Source organism: Miniopterus schreibersii (genome assembly GCF_964146895.1).
Source record: "Miniopterus schreibersii genome assembly, chromosome: X".
In the NCBI taxonomy this organism is placed as follows: Eukaryota; Metazoa; Chordata; class Mammalia; order Chiroptera; family Miniopteridae; genus Miniopterus; species Miniopterus schreibersii.
Window position 1 is genome coordinate 98,644,735 of NC_138104.1, and position 27,767 is coordinate 98,672,501.

The 27,767-nt window shown below is 40.6% G+C and overlaps 1 protein-coding gene across 3 annotated transcripts in view; it reads right to left on the reverse strand.

The window, feature by feature from the left end:
- Positions 1-1,933: 1,933 nt before the first annotated feature.
- Positions 1,934-27,767, reverse strand: part of REPS2 (RALBP1 associated Eps domain containing 2) — a 172,563-nt gene continuing 146,729 nt past the window's right edge. For all 3 annotated transcript variants that reach the window (XM_081126456.1, XM_081126454.1, XM_081126455.1), the window contains 4 exons: positions 17,976-18,059; positions 16,787-16,932; positions 7,005-7,110; positions 1,934-5,768 (listed from right to left, as the gene is read on the reverse strand). In XM_081126456.1, the coding sequence (XP_080982582.1) occupies positions 5,700-5,768; positions 7,005-7,110; positions 16,787-16,932; positions 17,976-18,059 (405 nt within the window). In that variant the 3' untranslated portion in view covers positions 1,934-5,699. The remainder of the gene's footprint in view (positions 5,769-7,004; positions 7,111-16,786; positions 16,933-17,975; positions 18,060-27,767) is intronic.

Below are 27,767 nucleotides of genomic sequence, written 5' to 3' on the forward strand. Positions count from 1 at the left end.
TTAGAAACTAGTTTACAATCTCCCAGTGAAGCATTTTCTTTCTAGGGGGAGGAAAAAATTGGGAAAACACAAATCATTCCTTGAAAATGAATGAGGTAAGTGGGATCTTTAAAATGCGCTGTGAATTAGCCATGAATTCCCATGACTGCCTAGTTTTACCGTGTACAGATATTTAAGGACCTAGCTCAGATCACTAGGAGGAGAAAATAACCAAATCTCAGACTATGATTTAATTGGGAAGACCTCCAACTCCTTGTCACGTCACTTGCACTAAATGCACGAGAGCAAGATTCCATAAAAGCCACAGTTAGTCATCATAGATTTATTTTTAACATGGCACCCCAGTTTCACATCATGTACATTTTCCAAAGTTTGAGATTCTTATCCTATGTTCTTCACAGACTTTCCAACAAGTTTGAAAAAGAGGCAGTAAAGGTTAGCTTGAGTCTACAAGTCACAATCCAAATATAGGATACCCTATATTTATTTATATTTAAGATCAATATACATAATGTTCCCAATGCTTAGCAAATGAATAAGACTCTGGCTGAGTAAAATATTAACACAACTTATTAGCACACAATCATGAAAAGACAGAAGGCATCAAATATATACTTTGCTGTTACTTGTTTTACTGTTCAATGTACCTGTCATGAAAAAATAGACATTTTACTTTCGAGGTTAAAACAGACCATCAGTTCCTTATGTCTTCTGGCCCACTGCTACAAAAACTAAAATGGCTCTTCCTGCCTGTGGCTCACTTGAACCTATTTGTGCTGAAGAAAAACAGAATGGCAGTGCTAAAGGAAAAAGTGTACCCAGTTCCCAAGGTGGGTGCAGTTGAAGCCCTCACACAAGCTGCCTTAAAACAAAACAAAAACAATGCAATTCAGTTGATCCAATCATTATACAATGAGGTTATTGTATCAACTGTTCCATCCCCAGGGCAGAGCTCCCTGAAGGAGCTTTAGGATGGAACTGGTACCTGAAGGTTTCCTTATAGTAGTCCCCAAATTCCAATTCAAGCCAGTGTCCTCTGGTCTTCAGAGTCATAAACCCATTTTCTTCAACCTCACACAACCATGAATTTAACTTGGAGCAAGATAGGAGAACTCACAAAACACAAAAAATAAACACCCCCCAATTGTTAAGAACAGAGCAAGGCTCCTGTAACTTGAACAAGTCCTCTCAATTGAAATCCTACAGTACCTTAAAGAAAAGGCTCCTTTAACATCATGTGTGTTAGTCAACATAGAAAATAACTATAGAAGTCTAAAATCAACTTACCTACCTGGAATGTCTTGCTCACTTTAACAGACTGGCTATTTCAAGGAAGGCTTGTAAGGCAGCTTCTGACAGCCTATTTTTCAGGAGGGAAGCAGCTCTTAGAATCTGCTTATATTGCTTTTAAAGTCTGGCCCTTCGTGTCTGCTGTTCTTACAGTTGCTCTTGGGAGGGTCACATAGCTAGAAGCATTTCTCAGTGCATACAAGCAAAGCAGGGTGGTTCAGAGTAAGACTCACACTCATATCCATCAATGACTGATCTGTTGGCATTGGTGGGCAGTTTCCCTTTGCCTGTGCCAAAGGAGAAGCAAGATATGCCAACTCAGGACTCCAAAAACCCAAATCCCCACTTTTTTCCACACTGAGTCATGATGCAAAAAAACCCGTAACAGAACACCAGTAACTAAAGCGTAAATTCAAGTGATCCTTTGATCTGAGTTTTAAAAGTGTACACTTAAAACAGAATAAATCAATTGGAAAGAGAAACCAAAGTTACTAGTGTTCTATTTAACTAGAGAAGAAAAAGGCTTCTCAACTGATATTTCATTTTGTTCATACATTCATAATTTTCAAGCTACAACCTACTGAGTCCTACTTGTCAATGTGGAAAGACCTGGTTGCTAAGATATTTGAAATTCTTTTTTTTTCATATGTTTAAAATCACATTTCCCTTGCTGATATCTAGCCAGGAGGTGTGATTCTACTTTGTGTTGAACAAATGTTTTTAGCTCTAAGGTGTTATACAATAATTGAGATATTTCAAAATACTGCTTAGAAGACATTTGCAAAAGCTTGTCTTAACTGCAAAAAAACACATCCAGTCCAGATTATTTTCTTACTGATCTTCTGAATACACATCTATTATCACCATGAGTGTGAGGTCATTTAAGAAATAGACAATATCATTTAGAAACAGACTATAGAATCAAGTCACACATGAAGAGAAGGATGCTTTATGATAGTTTAGACGTTGGTAGGAAATCAAAGGAAAACTCATGTTTTTGATTACACATCCTAAAGTATGCTGAAATTGAACATTTGCAACCCAAGTAACAAAAGATATACTGAAAAAAACTAACTGACTACATATTGAGTTCATTTCTAGTCTATTTTAAATACAAACTCCCATAAGGAATACAGGAATGGAATCCATTCAAAGCAACAGCTCTCAAAAGTTCTGCCAAGAAACTGAGAGTAACTTATTGCATCATGAAAGGTGAGGTGTTCAAAAGAACAAATAGTTAATCATATTCTTTCCCTTCAGATTTTATTTTTTGCTTCTAACCATGAGAAATATCTAGATCTAATTAATATTCATTAAAACATGTTTTCATATTGTAAGACTGATTAAGCAAATAAAATTCAAGGTAAATAGAAGAAACTCTTTTAATCCGTTTTTAATATTGTTAGAGGCTCAAGGAGTTATCTTAGAATCCATAAAATCAGTCTGGCATCCCAACTCTGCTACTAATTAATTCTTTCTATGGATCCTTGGGCTAGGAACTATGGTTTCCCAGGGCCTTGATTTCCCTATAAGCAAACAGCAAAAGACGGGTACAGGTCCTCTCAGGTGAGACATCCTCTTCTCCAATGACAGTAAAATGGGCATAGCTTCCAGCTAAGCAGCCTCCTCTCCCAATCAGGCCCAAAGCACTTCTTTAATATTAATAAAGCAGTTAAATCCTTCCAACTAAAGCAAATATCTGCCTTGATGACACCACCTACCTGCATTCCAGATATCTACCTTTTGGGTTTGCTGTATGTCTACTGGATAGGGAGGTGGCAAAAGAAATATGCCACATACAAGAGACACTGAGGTATCCAATAAGCCCACTATCAGCTCCTACTGTACTTTCATCCTTGGGACTATGGGACCCCTATGGAGGACCAACACTTAACAAGGTTATTAAATGTGCGTGGATGGGGGCAAGATTGGCCTTCTCTCACAGAATTCTGCCCAACAAGCAGGTCTAATTTTGGAGTATTTTACAGAAGAGGTATAATGGTGATTATAAATTACCATTAAATTCTATAAATCACATTAAAGGCTCACAGAAACATTATCAGGAGTTATAATCCTAAATTGAAAGTGCACACTCTAAGAAAACAGAGAAATAGAATATAAACATTAGTTAGGTAATAATAATGTGTGTATGTACATCTTATGTGTTTGTATTTGTTTTTTAAAAATCTACTTCTAAGCAACTAATAAACTGTGGTCACTATAAGTCCAGTGAAGAAGACTGGGTATAGATATTATTGTTATGTGCTTTAATGCAATGTCTATCTTAAAATATTGGTCAGACTATACAACTCATGGAGCTTTGATTATCCGATGCAAGTTTTTCCTTTAATGAAAACCAAACCAACTAAGCAAAACTCGGACCTAATTTGGCTCACTCTAGCATTGGCTTGATGGGGGGAAATGTCAATATTTTAAAAATTCATTATATAGAGTAGCATTCCTTAGTTTACATGTCTGCTTCATGGATATGAAGTGCTATCTTGACTGAGTGTGTATGTACTGGAAGATCACAGGGTAAAGTGCATATGCTATTCTTTCCTGGATTGAACGTAACAAAAGGCAAGCATGCTGTGAAACGTCTGCAACAAGGACACTGTTGATAAAATCTGCTGCAGCCCCCAGATATCAGAACATGGGAAAAAAGGTTAACTTTGCACTGACCCATTCGTGACTTTAGGAAGGGTTTAAACTGATTCTGAACCCTTCCTCCAGGGACGAAAAAGGCAGCCAAAGGGGAAGGAAAAGGGAATGAACAGAGAAAGTTCAAGATTTCTCATTTTAAAAATCAAACCAATGCAAAAGCCTTTAATATGCACAGAACAGAATCAACAATTTGTTTTTCTTTGGAAAAACATCATCTGTTTGAGCCTTTCTCTTCTGCCATTAAGCTATTGATAAAGCTTAACAATGGAGTAAGGAAGCATTAAATAATCGCCTACTTTTCTAAAAGCTGTCAGCTCTACTGAAATCAAAGACTTAATCTCACATGCTGCAATCCTATCCAAACCACTTCAAAAAGGACCCTAGGCACACCCCACCCCTCTATCCTAAGAATGGCTGAAACAGCAGAATGCATGAGACAGCATTCTTGCCTTCAATCTCTCCAAGTGATATTAAAGCCAGCGTGCCCTGATCCCTGTGAGCGTTGGTCCATTCCCATTTTCAGTTTGAGCTTTCAGGTGAAGCAGCAGCTGTCGGAATTTCTATAGGATATTGGCTTCTGCAATTTGAGCTCACTCTTTTACCTCACTTAGACTGGGCTCAGTTGGGCGCTTCTGGACTGCACATAAACCAGTCACTGCCCAAGGTTACACTTCACAGAGAACCAAACAGTTATATATCCAGTGTCAGAATTGGCTTTCTTTCATTATTTCTTTATACCCAATACACTTACAATCCAGGTTACAATAACAAAGACAAAAATAATTACCAGAGATTATTGAATGGTTAGTAACAACCATTTTCCCTCTTCTTCCCCAGTTTGAATACCTAGGTTCAAACAACAAATGTTTATCAATCCGAACAGTCTCATCAGCCTTTCGTATTTGATGGGTAGTTTCCAAATTCATGCATTTACAGATATGTTCCCATGCAGGATAAAAAGAAGAGATCTGGCAACTATTTATTTAATTTGATCAGGTGATCATAGTTAATGCACATTGCTCTTGTCCAAAAATTTACATGAAAGGACTGAGTTATCTGGGTTGACGGCCTAGCTGGGCCAAGTTAAATAGATCACTGACAAAACTTCCACTTTACAAAGGTGGAAAGACCCAGTAAGCCTTTGACATTCAGTAGAAAACAATAGTCATGTATTATTTATAGCTAGATATAATATCGAAATGGTACTAGGGAAGCAATTTTTGGCATATGGCGGTGAAGGGCACAGTGCCAGTCTAAATCTGATGCTTTTGTTTTATTTTAGTTTTTGTTTTTATTATCATCATGCCAAAGACAATCCAGTTAGAATTCCAATTATTCAGGAAACCAACCTACTGTACATGATATACATACAAAAATAAAACAAGCATCCTGAAGGTACTAGATTATAAGGTTTTATACAAATCATAAATTCTTTAAATAAATAATGCTCTAAATTGTTATTTGCTAGAAGATTGATTTTTGTTAAGGAGCAACATCTAACACCTCAAGGAAATACTGAAGAATGGTAGATAAATTCCACTGATAATTACAATTTCAAGTGTGATAATCAGTTGTATTTTTCCATCACAGTAAAACACACATGTACAAGAGAAAGGGTGACATGGATGCTATTCTGCTGCTCACAGCTTTTGACAGTAAGACGTCTATGACAAGTAGTTGGACTGAAATAGTTGAAGGAAAGATCTTGGCAGAAAAGATCACCCACTATTACTTGGATCTTGGGGTCACAACACGGTGACTGGACGAAGTTGTTCCAATTGATTTTCCAATGCAATCCGTTCTTGATGAACCTCCTGAGTTGTGTAAAATAGAGAAAAGAGAAACAAAAAAGCAAAGGGGTCATTTCCTGGGTTCATATTTAGTTCATCAGATATTAAAAAGGAACATAACTGGACCCATAAAGACTTAAGTACTGTCTGACTCAAGGATGGGTGGACTGGAAGGTAATCATGTTTATAGCTGGTGATGGATAAAGGAAGCTTCATATTTTGTAATCTCTCAGTGCTTTTCTGAAGATGATGAAATGAAACTGACTGACTCACATACACTTGCCATAGCCTCAATCTCATCTTCAGTTTCATTTTTTAAAAATATATCTTTATTGATTTCAGAGAGAGGAAAGGGGAGGGATAGAGAGATAGAAACATCAGTGATGAGAGTCATGGATCGGCTGCCTCCTGCGCGCCCCCGACTGGGGATGGAGCCCGCAATGCGGGCATGTGCCCTGACCAGAAATCGAACCCTGATCGCCTGGGTCCTAGATCGATGCTCAACCTCTGAGCCACGCCCGGCTGGGCTCATCTTCAGGTTTAAAAGGATCAGTGACTGGCAGAGAATCATGTTAAAAATTAAAAAACTGATTAGGAGTGAGTAAAAAAGCAAAAGTAGACTCCAGAAACTGGGAAGAGAAAAGGCAGGGTTCTCCCCTAGAGCCTTCAGAGAGAGCGCCTGGCTGTGCTGCCACCTTGATTTCAGACTTTTAGCCTCCAGCCTATGAGGCCAGATTTCTGTTATTTTAGATTGGCCACTTTGCAGTACTTTGTTCTGGCAGCCCTGCAAAACTAATACAGGGGAGATTAATAATGAAGAGACACAGATGATAAGAACAGGGTGATATGGAACCATTTCCAAAGTACCAGGGGAGGGGCTGGCCTTTGATAGCATCAGGGCCACCCTCCTCCACTGAAATAAGTATAGCACCATTCAGGGTACATCTAACAAGTAAGGGTTTACCCAGAAGCTTTGGACAATAATGAATGCTTCAAACAGCCCTTGTAATAGATTCTCTGTCCTTTTAACTAACACTCAATATGCAGCCTATATATTAAAGTTACTAGTCTTCCTCTAAGCATACAAGAACCAACCCCTGAAACTTAAATACAGCAATTCTCTGCCTTCCAAAAGGAGTTTGAGAACAAAGAGGCATGTCTTACCAACAGGAATGGAACCAGACACTCAGCCAATGGTCAAAACAGAACATAACAACTAGATGAAAAGCTTGGTAATCCAAAAATCAGGATGTCCCTTACCTTGAGCTGCTGCTGGAGTTCACTGTTCAACCGGGCCAGCACTGCATTTGCCTCTTTATTTTTGCGGATAGCAGTTTGAATAGCCTTCTTCTGTTTGGAAGACTGTCTACAAAAAGTACAAACAGTTCAGTGAAACAGAACTTAGAGGTCTGGACCTTGAACCCTTGTCAGAGCTCTCTGATTCATGAGAAGTGCTAAACTAACAAGGGGCTAATGTCACAGGGCTCCAAAAATAAAATTGTATATTCACAAACAGGCAGGCAGGCAGGCACACACCAAACGAAACAAATTTGTTGGGATGAATTATTTACACCTGAAGAAAAACTGCGACTTAGGCCTTTATAAACACTTTCATTCCACTTATTCCAAGATATTTTAATAAGTATTTCTTCCAGACAAACCATATGAACTGGAATGCTCTTTTTGTGTAAGCATTGATGGCATTTAAGAGACCTGCAAATGGCCCCTGTGGACAAGTCTGAAGGTAAAAATAGAACATTATCTTTAGCAAAGATCCTACATTAATTCAGCCAGTCTACATAACTTTCCTATATTCCTTTATTATGAGGCATGAACACCTGAGTGCAAGTGAGCACGTGCATGTGCACACACCAGCATGTACATCTGTAGCACTGAGAAATACACAGAAATGTTTTAATACCTGTATTCCCAAATTAAGTCTATAGTAAATTCATAGAACAGGTATAAATAGAATGACTAAATGTCCCACTTTGCGCATTACAGTCTCTGCTTACACTGCTTGTCCGGCCCAAATTATTCCTAGCATTCTCCTTGGCCCTCAAAACTATCCACAGCTGGGAAAATAAATCAACATGGTTGTATAACCTTCAACGTTATATTCCATAGCAAGAAATACTAAATTCTCAGAGCAAAATGGCAATTTAAGTGCCCCTAGAAAAACAAAACATATTTGTAACCACTGGGAGATGGGTTCTAGGCCAGAGCAACGCAACTGTAGCGATGTGATTAACAGTCACTGAGAATATTCTCGATGCTAGCCACTCTGCTAGTCTGTAGAAGGCATACATAATCCCTTCCCCAACAGATTTGAAGATTAATTTTTCATCCATATATATGCAGAGAAGGAACTTCAAATCTTTTTAAAATATATAGACTGGATTTCTGTTTCAGGACAAGATGGAGAAGACACACTTCTCCCTATTCCTTCCAGTAAGTACATGCAGTTGAAACCCTGGACATAATGTATAAAACAAACATAAGATGACTCCAAAAAGTGGAATGGAGAAGGCAAACCAGCTAGGGAACTTGGCACCCAGGGAAACATATAGCAGTAAATTCCCTGGTTGTTTTTTGTTTGCTTGTTTGTTTGCTTCATAGATCCCAGACTGGGTAGTGGAGAAGTTGGTAATTCAGAAATGCCATTGAGGGCAGACTAAAAATACACACACCACCCCCAATCCTACTCTCTCTAATCAAAAAACTTGGAAAGGGGCAGCCTACCAAGACAGAAATTAGACACAATATCCCTCCTGAATATAGATGTAAAATCTTTAACAAAATATTAGCAAATAGAATTCAGCAATATATAAAAAGAATTATACACTATGACCAAGAGTAATTTATTCCAAGGATGCAAGACTGATTCAATATTCAAAAAATCAATCAATGCAATCCACCATCTTAACAGGTGAAAGAAGAAAAATCACATTACCATATTAATTGATGTAGAAAAAGCACCTGATAAAACTTAATACCCATTCATGATAAAAACTCTTAGAAAACTATGAATAGAGTTGGACCTCAACTTGATAAAGAATCTACAAAAAAAACTATAGCAGTCATACTTAATGAAAAACTGAATGTTTTGCCCCTAAAGATTAGGAACAAGATAAGAATTTCTACTCTCATCACTATTTTCAACATAATATTAGAAGTCCTAGCCAGCACAATAATATGAGAAAAGGTATTAAGGCATACATCTTGAAAAGAAATGAAACTGTCTCTGTTTGTAGATGACATGATGGTGTATGTAGAAAATCCCAAGGAATCTAACAAAATCACCTAGAACTAATAAGTGATTTCAGCATGGATAAATGTGAGTTTGCAGGATAGAAGATTAACATTAAAAAAATCAAAAAATTTTCAATATACTAACAATGCACACTTGGAAAGCAAAATTTAAAAATATAATACCATTTACAAGGACTGAAAGTGAAATCCTTAGACATATCAAAACATGTACAGAAATTACATGCTGAACACTATGCAAAACTGATCAAAGAAATAAAATCTAAATAAATGGAAAAATAGATCATGTTCATGATTTGGAAGACTCAACATAGTAAAAATGTCGACTTTCACCAGATTGATATAAAGGTTCAACATAATTCCAACGGAAATCTCAGCAACATTTTTTATAGCTCAAGACAAAATTATTCTAAAATTTATATGGAAAGTCAAAGGAATTTGAATAGCTCAGTTAAGAGGATGAAAAGACAAGCTACAGACTGAGAGAAAATGTTTTCAAACCAAGGATATGACAATAGATTTGTATTTAGAATACATAAAGAACTCTCAAACTCAACAGTAAAATGAACAACTCAATCAGAAAATGGACAAAGGTCAAGAAGAGACATGTCACCCAAGAGGGCATCGATAGCAAATGAACATATGAAAAGATGTTCAGCATCTCTAGCCATTAGGAAAATGCAAAATAAGACCATGATGGGATAATACTACACACCTATTAGAAGAACTAAATTTTTTTTTTTAATGTGACAATACCAAAAGCTGGTGAGGATGTGGAGGAACTGAATCTTTCATACACTGCTGGTGGGAAGATAAAATGGTACAGCCATTTTGGAAAACAATGTAGCAGCTTCTTTAAAAACCAAACCTACACTTAGGACAGAACCCAACAATCACACTCATGAACATTTATCCCAGAGAAATGAAAACTTACGTACACACAAGAACCTGTACATAGATGCTCACAGCAGCTTTATTTGTAATACTCAGCAACTAGACACAACCAAAGTGTCTCCAACAGGGGAATGGCTAAGCTGATTGTGGTGCATCCATGCCATAGAATGCTGCTTAGCGGTACTGAGATGCATAGCAACTTGAATGGACCTCAAGAGTTTATGCCAAGTGCAGAAAGCCAAACTCAAAAGATCACATGTTGTGTAATTCTATTCATATGACATTCTCAAAGTGACAAAATTATAGTGATAGAAAACAGATCAGTGGTTGCCAGAGGTAAGGAATGGTGGAGAAGAGAGGGTAGATGTGGCTCCTGTATCTTGATTACACTGGTGGTTACAAGACCCTACGCATGTGATAAAATAGCATAGAATTATAGTTGAACCTTGAACAACATGGACTTGTACTTATATGCAGATTTTTTTCAGCAAATACCTATACTGTTTTCAATCTGTGGTTGGGAGTCCATGGATATGAAAGACTGACTGTATGCAGTGACTGACCCATTTTAAATAGGACACTTGGGCATCTGTGGATTTTGGTATCCGTGGGGGGAGGGTGTCCTAGAACCAATCCCCTACAGATACCAAGTTTTTGGAGAGTGAAAAGTTATACATGGATTTTTACTTCATGGGGGGTTGACACCCCAAACCCCCCACATTGTTCAAGGGTCAATTCTATGCGCATACACTATCCCAATGTCAATTTCCAGGTTTTGATATTATACTATAGTTAGGTAAAATGTAATAATTGGGAGAAACTAGGTGAAAGATAGAGGACTTCTTTGTACTACTTTTGTAATTTCTGTGAACCTATAGTTATTTCAAAATAAAAAATTAGAAAGAAAGATGTTCATCAGAACTGGTCGCCCCTCCTTAAACTACTACTACACTATGTGTGCCCAGTTTATAAAGGTTTCCCCCATCTCTGGGAACTGCCTCCATCTACTTCCCCTTCTTCCACAGGAATGGCCCCCTGGCAGGCAGTCCTATTTGTCTAAAGAAACCCTCACCTCTATTTTCACATTCGAATGGATGCTGGCCCATGCTGAGCAGACCAGATTCTCTCTCCCAGGTACGTGAGTTATAGCTAAGAGTTCAGTTTAGCTTGGGCCCTCCAGTGAGAATTAATCTCTGGAGCCAAAGGTCGTTGAGAAGTCTTAATAGATTTTAAAAAAGAAAAAAAAAATACTCTAAGAAAATGGAGAAGAATCAGAGGGAGCCCCAAAATGTTTGCAATCATCTCTTCTAATCCACTCCTGCCACAGGTTTCCATGAGTCTCCTCTATATCCTTATAGCAAAGCATATCATTTTGCTACCTCAAGTTGCTTTTTATTATTTGTAACCAAAGAAGCCCTAAATAATGCAAAGGTAGGATGAGGCCCAGAATACTCTCACAGGTTCAGCAAAGGCCAACTTGCCTCACCATCTTAAGAGCTGCTTCCAGAGTTTCTCTCTTCAGGTTCTCCCAATATTGTTACTCGTTGTTTCAGACTGGGATATAACCAGCCTGGTCTCCAAGGAGTAACAGTTAAGCAGACATTAATTTTGTCTGGTTCTATTGTGTATCATGCTATCTATCGATTTAGAACTGCAGCACTGTGAGACTATTCTTGCTTGCAGTCACATATCATCCTTAGTTTGAGCTAGGTATATGGCCACCAAACTAGAAGCTACATTTCCCTATCTGCCTTGCAGATAGGTGAGGCCATATGACTAAGTTTTGTCTAAAGGGATCAGAGAGAAGTGATGTATGCCACTCATGAGTCACGCCCTTAAAAGTAATGTTTTCTTTCCAATTGTTCCTTCCCCCTCCCCAGGGCCTGGAACATAAACATATTCATGGTGAGCCATTTTCAAGCATATGGAAAAAGGCAATCCCCATGGAGGTCTAGAACAAGATGACAGAAGGTACCGAGGTTCCTTGACAGAGCTACTATATGCTTCTGGATCACTCACCAACTCAGACTTTTTCATAAGAAAGAAGTTAATTTCTATGTTATTTGAGGAACTATTATCTGGTTTTTGTTCAAGTGGCTGAACCAATATTTGAAAAAATATAAACTTGGGTCTCTAGGTGAGAAAAATCTTAGCCTTCACCCTGGGCCCTGGTTTCTCCCAAGGAATTCTGAGCTTCTAAGAACTGAACTTGTTTTGCTTTTTCTCTACTTAGAAATGGTAGGTTTTCATTAGGGATGCCAATCATCGACCCCACAGGCATTCCAGTACCACCAAACATGAGGTGGAAAGAGAACCAGAATCCCAACCACATTGAGAATGCCATGCAGGCGAGCAGACACTGCCACACTGGCTTGGGCGGAACAGGACGCTGGCGCTTACAGGGAAGAGCAGAAGCCGGGGCGGCGGGCACCCGTTCAGTCGTGGTACTGTGACACACCACCATGCATCTCAAAACTGCTCACACCATTCCAGTTTCCAAAGTCCATCCTCAGCAGACACACGAGATGTGGGGGGAACCAGCTAAGCCACATTATTTTTAAGAAAAACCCTACTTTCATCCTTATGGGCAGGTCGTTAATTATAACACAGTCTGAGAGTTGTGTATGATATGGCTCATAACCTGGACTCAGTTCCTTCGCCCTAAATGGAGTGGGCTATGATGATATCTGAAGAATTTGTTTCTTATAATAGGTCAGTTCTGATGTTCATTTCCAAAAGAGCTGATGACCATTTTGCAACTAACCTATTTTTTAGCATTGCTTAACCAGTGTTCTGTTAAAGAATAAGAAAATGATTGTGACTCTTTTCTAAATTTTCCCAAAGAGGATACAGAGTAAAGACCACTCTAGATGAATTGGAGAGAGGTTTACTTACTATAGACCAGGGGTGGGGAACATCCTGCCTGCGGGCCGTATACGGCCACATGAAATCATTTGGTCTGGCCCTGCCAAGGCAACCGCAGGTGGGGCTCAAATTCAATAAATCTAGGAGCTTTTGTCATAGTTAATTTTTAAGCTGATAATTTTGTATGGCCCATAAATGATGTTATAAATATCCAAATGGCCCTTGGCAGAAAAAGGTTCCCCACCCCTGCTATAGACAATGGATGTGTAAGTGCATCAGAGTTTAATTCTTCCCAAGAACCCTGGCTGAGAGAGGACTATATAGACTAATCATCATGTGCCTGGCTGTCTCTCTCCTCAGGGCTTAAAAAATCATGAATGTGAAGTAACTTCTTATCACTTCAAAATAAATTGGTCTGGGAACTCAAATCAGTTGTATGAAGTTCCCTGACCCCAAAGCTTAAATTCCTGCCATTTGTAGCACTATTTGTGTTACTGGTAGGAGCTATTCTTCACCCTGACAACATGTGGTTACCAGTGAGAAAGTATCATGGTGAGGGACAGTCACTGAACAGGCAGATAAAGTATCTCCTTTCAACAAATGGTGCTGGGCCAACTGGATATCCCTATGGAAAAGAATGAAATTGAACCCCTTCCTCATACTATACACAAAAATGACCATAGGCTCAAAATTGACCATAGGCTTCAATCTAAGACCTGAAACAGGAACAAATCTTCATGACCTTGGGTTAGGTAATGGTTTCCTAGATGTGACACCAAAAGCACAAGTGACAAAAGAAAAAAATGAATAAATTGGACTTCATCAAAATTTAAAACTTTTGTGCTACAAATAATACTATCAAGAAAGTTAAAAAGGCCCAGCCAGCATGTTGAGTATCAACCTAGGATCCAGGAGATCGCCGTTCGATTCCCGGTCAGGGCACATGCCCAGGTTGCAGGCTCCATCCCCAGTGGGGGGCGTGCAGGAGGCAGCCGATCAATGACTCTCCCATCATTGATGTTTCTATCTCTCTCTCTCCCTCTCCTTTCCTCTCTCTCTGAAATCAATAAAAATATTTAACAAAGAAAGAAAGTGAAAAGACAACCCACAGAATGGGAGAAAATAGTTGCAAATTATGTATCTGATAAAGTGCTTGTATCCAGAATATATAAAGAATTTATAACCCAAAAATAAAGATAAATAATCCAATGTAAAAATGGACAAAGAATCTTAGTACACATTTCTCCAAAGAAGATATACAAATGGCCAATAAGCACAGGAAAAGATGCTCAACATCACCCTAGCCGGTTTTGCTCAGTGGTTAGAGCATCAGCCCATGCACCGAAGGGTCGTGGGCTCGATTCCTGGTCAAGGGCACATACCTGGGTTTCAGGTTTGATCCCCAGGCCCAGTTGGGGAACATGCAGGAGGCAACCAATTGAAGTGTCTCTCTCACATAGATGTTTCACTCTTTCTCTTCTTCCCCTCTCCCTCCCTCCCCCTCCTTCCCTCCTTGCTACTCTCTCTAAAAAAAAAAAAAAAAAATTAAAAAAATTTAAAAATCAAGGGAAAAAATATCCTCTCATGAGGATTAACCAAAAAAGAAAACAGATGCTCAACATCATTAGTCATTAGATAAATGCAATCAAAACCACAATGAGATACCACTTCACACCCACTAGGATGGTTATAATAAAAAAAGTACAGATAACAAGCATTGGCAAGGAAGAGAAGAAATTGGAACTCTCATACATTTCTGGCAGGATTATAAAATGCTGCAGCCACTGTGGAAAACTGTTTGACAATTCCTCAAACTATAAAAGATAGACTTACCATAAGACCTAGCAAATCTACTTCTAGGTATATGCTCAAGGCAAATGAAAACGTAAGTCCACATAAAAGCTTGTACACAAATAGCACAACAGCATTATTTTTAATAGCTGAAAAGCAGGAATAACCCAAATGGCCATCAACTGATGGATGGATGAATAAAATGTGGTCTATCCATACAATGGGACATTATTCAGCAATAAAAGAGTTAAGTTCTGATCCATGCTACGACATGGATGAACCTTGAAAGCATTATGCTAAATGAAAGAAACCAGTCACAAAAGACCAGATATTGTATGATTCCATTTATATAAAATGCCCAGAACAGGCAAATCTATAACGACAGAAAGCAGATTAGTAGTTGCCTGGGGCTTGGGGGAGGGGAGAATGGAAAGTGACTGCTTATGGACACAGAATTTCTTTTGGAAGTGATGAAAATGTTTGAAAATTAGACCATGGTGATGGTTGCACAACTTTGTGAATATACTGAAAGCTACTGAACTGTACACTGAAAAGGTGAACTGTATCCTATGTAAATTATATCTCCATAAAGCCATTTTAAAAAACAAAGACAAGAAAGTGGAAAAGATATCTTTGAACTCCACCCACTGCCCTGCCAATCCACTTTGGAGGATGCTGTAGCTACCACTGACTGACTCGCATTAATGTGAAGCAGAGATTAAAGTGAAAAGCTGGGGAAGTACACGAAAGAAAATTCAGCCATCTTTGTCCCTGACAGAGATCCATGCCCTAGCTTGGGGTAGCTGGAAGACGGTCAAAGCTCTCAGTGACCAGTCAGGACAAAATATATTTCCTTTCTGCAGTGAGGGCACCAGCAAACTGTCCAACTGGAAAAACAAAACAAAACAAAACCATCCTCTGAAAGAGTGCTGCACAGATTCAGAACGGGGCTTTGGCTTCAAAAGCAAGTTACACCCACAAAACCCGTTGCTTTTCTTAGTTACAAAAGAGTTATGGGGATGTAAGGTGCAGCACAGGAAATACAGTCAATACTATTGTAATAACTATGTATGGTGCCAGGTGGGTACTGGAAATATCAGGGGGAACACTTCGTAAAGTATATGATTATCTAACCACCATGCCGTACACCTGAAACTAATACAAAATAATATTGAGTGTAAATTGTAATTGAAAAAAATTAAAGAAAGAAAACACCTGTTGCTTTTCTTTCCATAACAGTGTAAGCAGGAGAAAATCCACAGCAGCCACTGAGACCTGCAAGGTCCCTAGAGCAGTTTCATGATGGGTCTTGAGCATTTACATTAGTGACCAGTCAGGCTCACGTGCAGTCACACATAGCAGCAGGTTTCTACCCTCAACACCTTGCTCAATTTCACAACAGGGAAACTGAGGCAAGTGATAGCTCTTCTTAAAGTCAAAGCCTTCTGGAAAAGAACAGTTTGTCCAGAGCACTGTTCTCTCAGTCCCCACCCTCCTCCAATGTCTGTTACAGCTGGCCAGATAGATATCTTGGAGGCTCTGCAGGTGACGAGTCTGTGCTGAGATGATCAACAACAGAAACTCCTTATGAGAATTAAAAAGATCATGGGGACGTAATGTACAACAGGGAAAAGAGTCAATAACATTGTAATAACTATGTAGAGTGACAAATAGTTACTAGACTTATTGTGATCACTTTGTAAGAAATATAAATGTTGTACACCTAAAATTAAGATAATGTTGTATGTTAATTATAATTAAAAATAAATTAAAAAAATTTTTTTAAAGAAATCATACCCCACATCTACTGAAAGTTGGGCTTGAGGGTCATGAGGCTAACTATTTGCCATGGGGAAACATGAGATAAGACAGGCAAAGAGGGAAAACTGTTATTTATATTATTGTCTTCTTCCTAGGAAAATGTGGGCCAGTGTAAGGAATAGAGGTCAGAAGTAGAAGTGGAGGGAGGAAGGGAAGGAAACATACCATGGCTTTGTCCTAGATTGCCCCTTGGGTCAGGATAAGTCCTATAGCTTAGAAGCTTCTTTCTATTTGACTGGAAAATAGTAATTCCATCACAGAGATGAGTAAGGTAAGACTACATCCATAAAATCACACCCTTTTATGGTATGAGTGTAAATGTAAGCATATCTACATTTACATATATATGAAGATTTAAAAGGAAGTCTCCAACCCTACTCTCACTTATCTGTTCTACTTACTTTTGGACTGTTGGATGGGGTTTCACAGTTGCTACAGATGCTGGCCCACCAACGGTGGTAGAAGGCTCTTGATTTTCTGTAGCTTGATTTTCTTGTCGTAGTTTCCTACGGATGGGCTTTGATGGAGGCTGAGAATATGGTATATCCTGTGGATTAAGAACAAGACAAAAAACCCCAAAAGTTAAAAAATTAAATGGTCTCCCATCATGCCAATGCCCAAGGTCAGGCATGTACTCTACTGAAACTCCATACCCAAGGGTATGTGGCTGATTCACGGCTCAGCAAGAGCTGGAGGGACATGTGCATCAGATTCCAGTGGCCTTTCTTTCTTTCCTCCTTTTTTTTCATGCTTGCAGCCTTTTACCTCCTTTTGTCACCTGGAGGACGCAGGAATCAGGTTCCAGGGGCCCACCAACCCTCCTTCCCTTACTATTTTAAATACTGTGTATATCTCAAAGCACAGAGCCTTTTCTACTGAAGAAAATTCTCTCTTGCCTCACTTTCGGGCTTTTTGGAATATAAGTTTTGAAGTTTGTAATGGTCTCAGTCATATGCTCAACATCTCCTACCCCCCAATTACAGGAAGTCAAGCCCAAGAGCCACGGAAGGAGACAGCTGGCCTGCTTCCTTGAAGGCCCCTGCTTCACCTTTGTTCCTGAGCCCAGGGCCCACTCTCTTTCATGAGAGAAGGGGAAGGACAAGAAGAAGGTGACAAGGTGAAAGGTCAGCACAATGAGTGAGTGGTGCTTACTGAGCAAATGACCTGGGACTCAGTGACGCGGGTGGGCTGAGGTGAAGATGCCAAGATGCAGAAGAGACCACAGCACAGAGACAAAGATGGGGAGACTACCATGGCCCCAAAAGGTGCTCTTAGAGGCTTAGCAGTGTGTGGGGTTCTGCTAAAGGCATCTGTCCCTCCCCACCTCACCTCTTGGTCTTGCCAACAGCAAAGCTGCCATATTTAGCTGGAAGGTTGAAGAGGGAAGTAGAAACTGTCAGCAACATCAAGTTCCAGCCCAGGAATCATAGGACCACATCTTCTCAAAGAACCCAAATTCTAGGAAATCTGGGTCATTAACATTCACGTCAGGAGATGAAAACCTTAAAATGGTAGATGTGCTCACAGAGGCAAGAAGCCCAAGGGAGGACTCACAATGCCACCACAATGGCACCCTTGTGCTGGCCTTACCTTCTTTGTGGGACTACTCTCTGCAGCTTGCGAGGGGGCTCTGTTCAGCTGCGGGTGTAGCTCGGCCTCGGAGGCTTGTTCAGACTAAGGCAAAAGATCAGAGAGCAGATAAAAATGCAAAACCGTAATCACCCAAATAAACATATAATGAAGAGCACTTAAGAAAATAGTCACTATGAGGAAATTGATTTAGACCAAGTTGCAGCGAAGCACGGGCAGGTCTGCTGATCCTTGAGAAAACCTTCTGTAGGCCTTGCTGTTCCCTCCCACCCTTCCTCCCAGCATTATGGGACCTTAGGAAAAGGAGTCATGGGGATGTCTTCTATAAGTGGACATATATATTGCTAAAAACCTAACACTTCATAAGCTCAAATTAAAAATAGCAAAACTTACTGGAAAAATAGGGTTGGGAAAGAAGCTAAAATTTTAACCTGAGCACTAACAAAAACAATAATCATAATTAAAAACACTGAAATTTTTAAAAATATATTAGTTTTCTAATAAAGAAATATTCTAGTAGATATGACTCTTTACCTTAAATAAGGTAGGGGGAGGGTAAGCACGATGGAAGGAGTAAACAGAGGGGTTCTGGCTGCTAAGTGATACAAAATCAGTGAATGGATACACGAAGATAGGCAAAGACTGCCCCAAAGCCCCTCCAGACAGATCAGGCACCAAAGACCCAAGCAGAAGACACAGGGAGACTGGGCACTGTCTTCTCATTCCCCCGGCTCCAGGCTGCTACATTCAGCTGTGCTAGAGCACTTTGCTTTCAGCTGAAAAGGTTTGTACCCAAGGATGCTACTGCTCTCCCGTTCAGCAGACTCAACCTGCCTCTTCTAGTCTTCTCTAGACCAGTCCCTGTATCTGATGAGCTGTGGTCTCCTAATATAATCATTATCTTCCTTTCCTGGTGACTCCTCTTATTATCCCTAAGATGTTGGGGTTCTCAAGGTTCTGTTGTCAGTTACCTGCCCAGTTTTTTTCCTCCCTGTTCATTCTTTCCCAGAGTAATCCCACCTGCTCCTACATTTTCACCACCCTACCTAGAATCCTTGGTTCCCAACCAACTCCTACCTGTTCCAAACCCATTTTACAGGTACTCAACATGCCTGATTTCTAGTTCCAACTCTCTTAGAGCCTTCTCCTTTCCATTAAGGATAACTGTATCATTATGACTGTTATTAATAGTGCAAAAGAGAGAACACTTACTATGTGTCAAACATTGTTCTAGGTGCTTTGCATGGATTATTTCATTTCATCATCACAGCCTAGGAAATAGTTATTATCTCCATCTTATTAGTGAAGAAATTGAGGATTAAGAAGGAACTCACTCAAGATTGCACAAATAGCAGGGTCTGAACCCAGGCCTCAGGTCCTAAAGCTGGGCTTGTAAACACTATGCTTTATATTTTCTGGGCCAAGAAATTTATTGAACAGCTACTACAGGCAGGACCTATGCTGACACTGGTATTCAAGGATGAACAAGCCTCAGACCTTGCTTACAAGGAGCTTAAAGTCTAATGGGAGAGGAAGAGAAATGATTGGGTAAACATGTTTCAGTGGAATTAGGACAATGGTGGGGAATTATGGGGCTCCAGAAGCACCCAGCCTTCTGGGTCAGCAAAGACTCAGGCAAAGGTGATATCCCAGCTGATATCTGAGTGATAAGCAGGGTGCAGCCAACCAGAGGGGCACTGCATGGGGATGGTGAGAAAGGAAGCTCAGAGGGCCTCCCATGCTCCAACACCCAGAATGTCAGCCTGGGTACCACAAGAACACTGAGGCCAATCCCCAAGATGGAAACCATGGGAGAAGCAGGTGTGAGGGGGAGCTCACTTTGGGGCATACTGAGTTTGAAGCATGTGGGAAACATCCAAGCAAAGCCATCCAGAAGCCTTCACTGTCAGGAGTCTGGGGGATACAGGCACTCACCCACCTTCCCTGGGGGTTCTGACAAATGGCATCTTACTTTAAGATCTGCCAGCCTACTGTGAGCTTTATAAACAGCTGAGTGAGGGCCCAATAAGTCCCCAAATGCAGGACTTCCCATGAACTGTGATGAAGAATTGCAAATTGGGCCCAAGATCCTTTCTTGCCTCTACCTGAAAATCTATTGCTTAGAACACATGTTCTATCCCCAAGTCTATGCTTGCAGCCCCCTGCTGGGACCTCAGGTGTGCACCCCACATTCCATCAGGCAGGCAGAGAGATAAGGAGTGACAGAGCAGTCAGTCAACTACTCTGCCTTTCAACTGGTCAGCTCCCTTCTACCATAAGGCCGATAGAGAGAAGCACTTGCCCTAAGCCTTCCTTTCCTGGGGAGATAAATGAAGTCTCCTTCTTGTGCAAATATTAAAGGAAATGATAAATTGGATCCTCTTTTCCACAAAAATGACATTTCTGAGCACAGCAGAAGTAGTAGCTGTGTATGTCATTGCCTTCATTTTCTCTTAACTGTCTCTAAAAACACAAACAACGAGTTGGGGGTTGGGAAGGATGAGGAAGCAGTTGTGAGACGTGTCTAAATTTCTTTTTTCATTTACAAATATACCTTCATGAAATGGCATCCAGAGGCCCAGGTTTTCTAGCTTTATGACTAGTAACAAACAACTCTTCAGGATTATATCAGGCTGGATGTAACCATCAATCTCCTTATGAAGAAACTCAAGACTTCCCCACCCCTTTCTACTGCTCCATGACTGATTCTAAATGGGTCCATCTGTTGAACACACAGAGGAGTGAATCTAATGAGGAATCAGGAAGGTCCTGGAAAGACAGGGCCTCACCAGAGCCAGAAATCATCCCAGGAAAAGAGATGGGGAAAGAAAACTAGCCTTGTGTGGGGAAAAAACCCTAAAGAGATTTAGACATGCAAAAGCTTTTCTTCCCAATAAACTATTTCACTTTCCTTCATGCAAAATAGTATGAGGCTTACATTAGACTTCACAGCTGGAAAGCAGAACAAACCAAGGAGATTTCTTTGCTTTTCTTCAGACATTTCTAAGTTAACAATTTTGGGAAAATGATAACCCATGAAAGCAGGGGATCTCAGTGGCTCCCTTTTTCCTCCATGTATTAAAGAAATAGGGGGAACAACTTAGCTATCAATATGGGCAACCTGCCCATGTCCAAAAGTTTAGGTTGTCTGAACTGAAATCCAATGCTTGAATCTTGTGGAAGAAACAAACGCTTAGATTACAATTAGTACTGCAAATGGCAGCTGCCTCTCACGACTCCTGTGTAACAGCATGCACCGAGCCAGGATGTGGCAAGCCAGAAAAATGTACAAGAGCACATTGAAATTTGAGCTAAGGTTCCATTAAAAAATATATATCTCATATTTTAATATTAATACTCCCCTATCCACAAGTGAGAAATATATTTCATTCTACTTCTGTAACAAAAAGCCTGGAGAGGTCACATGGATTTGGAGGTGTTGCCACTCAGGGTGTGGAAACCTGTTCAGTCATTCAATTACACAGGTGTTTATTTCATACATCTCACGTGTCACTTTCCAAGAATCCTCATCTCAGGTTCTGGACCTGCGACACCAGGCAAAGCGCCCCAGACAAGGGGAGTTAAAGCACTCCAGCAGCTCCTCCACGGTCTCGCTCTCGTCCCGATCGTGTGCTGGGGGAGCCAGCTGCCACGCTGTGAAGAAGCTCGCGCAGTTCTAGCACGGAGCCCATGCAGCAAGGAAGCGAGCCTCCTGCCCGCACCGCGGGGCGGGGCCATCTTAGAAGAGGCTCCCCCAGCCCTGTGAAGCTTCAGCTGCTTACGGCCCTGACGGACGTCTTGCCTGCGGCATAATGGGCGCCTGAGCCAGAACTACCCGAGCCTGAGCCAGGCTGGCTGCTCCCGAACCTCTAACCCACAGAAACTATGAGATAGTAAGTGTTAACTGTTTTAGGCCCCTGGAAGGCCACTCGAGTATGTCTGGAATTTGGGGTCTAGGGGGACGGAACAAGGCTGAGCAGTGGAGGAGAATGGGAGAACTGAAGGCGGACGGCGGCAGTGGAGTGGATCCCACGTGGTCTTACAGAGCCCGCCCTGGACGACCTCGGAGCCATTCCTCACCGTCCCTGCGTCTATGCCCGACCCTACACTGCGCGGGGCAGCAGCCTGCCAACTACATTTACACAATCTCCTTTCAACAGAGTTTCTTGTTGTCAGAGTCATGCTCATGAAACCAAGAAAGTAAAAGGAAAGCCATGTTGTTGCTCTTCTGGCAGTGGCAGGCAGAAAAGCCTGGGTTTCAGCAGGCAGAAGGTCCTATAGTGGCCTCGGACACTTCCCTGCAAATCACTATTTTGGTGCTGCAGGCAGTCTGAGCATCTTCAGCTATTTCCTTCAGTTCTTATAATACCCTAATTTTCAGAAAGTTGTGACATCTCATAGTGGTAGCCTTCCCTCATCTTTGTTCCTCGAGCACATCTAATTCTTTTTAAGTACCAAATTTCTTGAGTGAAATCTCTTTCAGTGTGAAATACCTAGAGTGGTTTCTGTTTTCCTGACTAGACCTTGGCTGATACATCCCTGTTCAGGATACGGAACTTATTCTGAGGGCCATGCAGGCAAATGGATTGGAAGCAACCCGTTCTAGGAGAAGGGAACTCAATTAGAAGGCAAAAGAAGAAAACAAGGTAAGAGATGATGGTCATTGAAACCAGTCTTGTGGGCGTGGGGATAGGCAGATTTGAGAGCTATTTAGATTGGAGACTGGGTACATCCTTGATGATTGGTGGAATGTGGTAAGTAAAAGAAAAGAACAATGACACATGAAATCCAGGTACTGATCTTAGGCAATATGTAAATGGTCGAGAGAGAAAATAGTTTAAAGAGGAAAGAAATGTGGTAACATAGTAACTGAGGAACATTAAGCAGATTCATCACAAAGCAGTGCTAGACCAACACCAGTTCTACAAATTGCCTACAGCAGGGACTGGCAAACTTTTTCTATAGAGAGCCAGATATTAAATATTTTCAGTTGTCCAGGCCATTCAATCTCTGGGTCTCCAGGTCTCCACTGCAATTTTGCAACCCTGCTGTTGAGTGCTAAAGCAGAGCAGGCAATTCAATGAAAGGGCGGGGCTGTGCGCCAATAAACTTTATTTACAAAAACAGGTGGTGGGATAGATTGGCATGTGGTTCATACTTTGTCAGCTCCTGGACTAGAGGGAAAAAGAATTACAAATAAGCTTAAGAAACACTACACAGTCTACCTTCCTCTTAGAAATTCATAAAGCACTTAGCATGTCACCCGCTCTGAAATCCTGGGAGGTAAAGGAAGCCACTGACTTTTTAAACCCAGCAGTTCCCAGATTTATTTAGTTTCCACTCCTTGTTCTCATGTACCTTCTATTAACATCCAGCAGAATTAATGTTCTGTGGAACACATTTTGGGAAACACTGAACCATAGGCTGGGTTTTAGAGGAACAAAAGAAAAATATTCCATTTGATTTGAATGCCAAATGACATGTTCCACACCCAATCCTTTGAGAGGAGCATTCTCCACAGTGGTTGGCAGATCCAACTCCAGGGGCCCCTGCTGTACATACCTCCCCCTCTCGCCTTGGCCAAGGGCATGAGGCAGGGTGATGATGGGGTTGCTGCCTGGCAAAATGGGCTTCCTTCCCTCCTCTTGCCCTTTCCTCCTCCTCCCTCCCTCCCTCCCTCTTTCCTCCTCTGCAGTAGCAGCTGTTGCTCCTGCTGCCAACTACTCTGCATGAATTTATTTACTGGGCTCTTTTAAAACCTTCTGGACACAAACAATAAAGATTATTCATTATAATAGTTAAAGCAGATGAACACAACACTGATAAATTATGGATTTTTTAAAGTAGCTTAAAAACCAAAAACAACATGTCTCAGATCCAGTTCCACCGTGGCAGGCCAGTTTTCCAAAGGCCCCATAGTGCCCATCTGAGTCCAGGTGCTCATCACACCTCCTGCCTGGGCCACTGCAAAAACTTCAGTGGGTCTTTTTCCAGCTTTCAGCCCCCCTACCCCAGTCCAATCTACCCTGCACACCACTGAGGAACTACTTTGTAAAGCACCTTCTCATCAAAACACTTTTCTCAAAGACCCTCAATGGGTCCCTAAGGCCTATGGCACACATCACAATCCCTCAGGCAATTAAAAACCCTCTATCATCTGGCTCCAATTTACCTCTGCATCACAACTGTGCTAGTTCGCCCATATGGAACCCACTCCAGGCACATTTTTTACCTTAATCTTCAAACATACCAGAAATTTCTTCCCAACTCAATTCTGTTTGTTCTAGACCATTTAGCCCAGTGGATCCCAAATATAGCTGCACAGAAGAATTATCTTGGAAATTTTTATAAATTACAGACTTTTAGATACTACCCCAGACTTCCCTAATTATAATCTCCCAAGGGTGGAGCATTAGAAACTTCTATTTTAACAAGCTCCCTGGGTGATTTTTATGAAGCCAGCCCAGATCAACTGCGGACTACTGATGATCCAAACCCTACATTTAAGAAATGAGAAAGCCAAGTATCCAAGGTCTAGTCTGGAAAAGTGCTCCAGCAAAAACTAATTAGGATTCTTAACTGTTTTCTTGTCCATTTACCATGAAGGGAATAGAGGGTGTGTGCAATATGGTTCCATAAATAAATAAATAATTGAAGCTGAGCAAAATCTTCAGCAATAAGACTTGTTTAAAAGTTAAATCTGCAACAAAAAGCCAAATCTCATTTTAAAAAAATAAGTAGTCTAATTGCTTAATTAATTTCTAAGGTGTGGATAATTGATGACTTTTTTAAAAAATTGTAATATTCATTCTACTGACAGATTAGAAAAAGAAATTCAAGCTCCATTTATCCCCCAAGAATCCAGGCAGATCCTAAGACTGGGAATCACAAAAGCAGTGCTAAATTCTAGGCAGATGAGCAGACAACCCTGCTACAGCCTCTAGGGGACCTCCAGATGAATACCAATCTTATTGGTATTCTAGATGTCATTTGATGCCTAACTTTCACCTGACCCCCATCTCTGCTAGGTAAAGGCACACCAGGAAACCCTGTGGTCAAACCCAGACATAGAAGATGCAAAACTAATGGCCACAGCAAAATCCATTATTCCCCAATCAGTCTCAAGAGAGGATCCTTAGGACTGAATTCTCTATAAGAACAATTACCAAAACCCATGACCAAAGTCACCTGTAAGAGACAGAAATAGAGCTGAAGTACCTAGAGGGTAGGATCTATGTCTTGTTTCATAGTTTTCCTGGTGCCTAAGCTGAATACCAGCAAAAAGCAGGTCTTCTGATTGATGTGTGCACTGAGCTAGTAATGAACCCAACACTGTTTCATGTTCCAGTGGACTAGTCAAGAATTCATCCCACAGCCTGGCCGGGTGTGGCTCAGCGGTTGAGCATCGACCCAGGATCCAGGCGATCAGGGTTCAATTCCCAGCCAGGGCTCATGCCCAGGTTGCGGGCTCGATCCCCAGTCGGGGGCGTGCAGGAGGCAGCCAATGAATGACTTTCAGCATTGATGTTTCGATCTCTCTCTCCCTTTCCTTTCCTCTCTCTGAAATCAATAAAGATATAAAAAAAAAAAAAAAAATTTCATCCCACAGTAACTGGAACCACAGAGCACAGCAGTTATAGGGCACAAGCTTTGAAATCAAACCCAAGCTTTGCACTTGCTTGGTGTAAAACCTGGGTATGTGCTTAACCTCTCTGGGCCACAATTTCTTTGTCTGTGAAAGGGGATAATCCACCTAAACTCCTAGCATTGTGAAGAGCATAAGTGAAAGAGATGACTAAAGTGCCAAGCACAATTATATAGCAACTGTTCAATAATGGCAGCTACTGTCATAATCAGAAGTAAAATTACAATTGGTTTCCCAGACATAGGCAAGTAGCAGCCAATTCAATATAAGGGACTTTTCCCCTCTTGCCAAAAGATTAAACTGAGAAAGTGCTGACTCCAGTATAGATTATAAGCAGATCCACTAGAGCAGGCTACCCACAATCCAAATTTATGTCACTGGATATTACTGCTACTGGTATTGGAGGGAAGAAATTTTCAAAAATAAAGCCCTTTCAGACTTTCAGATTTCATCCTGGCTGCCTCAGCACAGACATCTCAGGCAGTTCGCACTGAATGTCTCTGGTGGCCCCTTATGACTGGCCAGTCCTACACTGGAGACACCCAGGGGAACACTAACAGGAGCTCAGGGACAATTCTGATGGATATAAATAATAGGTAACCATTATGGGCAACTAATCCCTAGATACAGCAGTGACATATCATAATCCCTTGGGGATTCGAACTACTGGATTATGGACAACATCCATGAGACAGACTTACTGTTACAACTATAGGACTATGGGCACTGTATTTTGGTCTAAAAAACAAATATTTTGACCATGACTAGGGTTTTGTTCTTCCAGTTCCAATTTCTAGTAATAGAAAAGAGACCTGAGTAAAGCCTGAGCCCCACCCTCTACTCATCACATACCTAATGTTATATTATAATGCCACCTGCAGAGCCAACAACATGGGCCTCACAGAAAAGGTGATCTATGGCAGGATTCTCTTGAGACTCATGTTCCCCGTTGGATAAGGCTGAAGAAAGATGCCATCTGCATGACTCTTACCACACCAAACAGACCCTTACTAAAACAGGCACCCACCACCATCACAATTCGAAGGCATCTGGTTATGAGGTCTTTAGAAATCCTTTTTTCTGGTCCCAGACGCTAGATATATATAGTCCTGGCAACAATACCTAAAGTATATAAAAATTTCAAAGTGCCTTAAAATTCTAGCCTCACCCAATATTTTACCACACTTATAATTTTGAACCCCCTTCCAGGTTCCATTGCTCTATATTAGTGATGAAATGTTTGAATAACATCTTTTCTAACCACTGATAGTTCATATTTAGACTATGATAAATGTCCCCTTTTGGGTTGACACAGCCCTTCCTGCATAAGCTATGTCCATCAGAAGAAGGGGGCTGTTTAAAAATCCAATTAAAAATACCTGGCTAGAGAGGGAGCTATAAAAATTATGTGAGAGTTAAGACCCAGCTATCATAAAACAAATTTAGTATTTAGTATGTGGAACTGAAATGGGAACACTGTTGACAGAGTATTAATCACTACAGACACTTTATAAAACTGTTTGGCAGTATTCACTAAAGCTGAATAGATGCTTGCCCTATGACCCAGAAATTCTACTCCTAGGTATATACCCAAGAGAGATAAAAACCCACACCTACTCAAAAAAACTAGTAGGTGAGTATGCATAGCAGCATTATTTATAATTGCCAAAATATGAAAACTACCCAAATGTCCATCAACAGTAGAAAACAGTGATGTATTTGCACACACAATGGAATACTATACAGCAATGATCTACAATTACACACAATATGAATGAATCACATAAAATTAGCATTTAAGCAAAAGAAACCAGACACAAGAGTATATACTGCATGGTTCCACTCACATAAGGTAGAAAACAAGTAAAACTAATCTATGCTGTTAGAAGTCAGAATAGTGGTAAACCTAAGTATAAGGAATAGAAACTGGAAAATAGCATAAGAGGAGGTTTCTGGGGTGCTAGTAATATTGTTTCCTGATTTTAGTGTTGATTGCACACATGTGTTCTGCTTGTGAAATTCATTGAGTTGCATGTTCAATGTGTACTCTTCAATATGCAAATTATACTTCCATAAAAAGTAAAAAAATAAATCCAGTCGAGCCAATTTCCTGTAATGTCCTTAAAGTGCCACCTAGTGGTACAAGT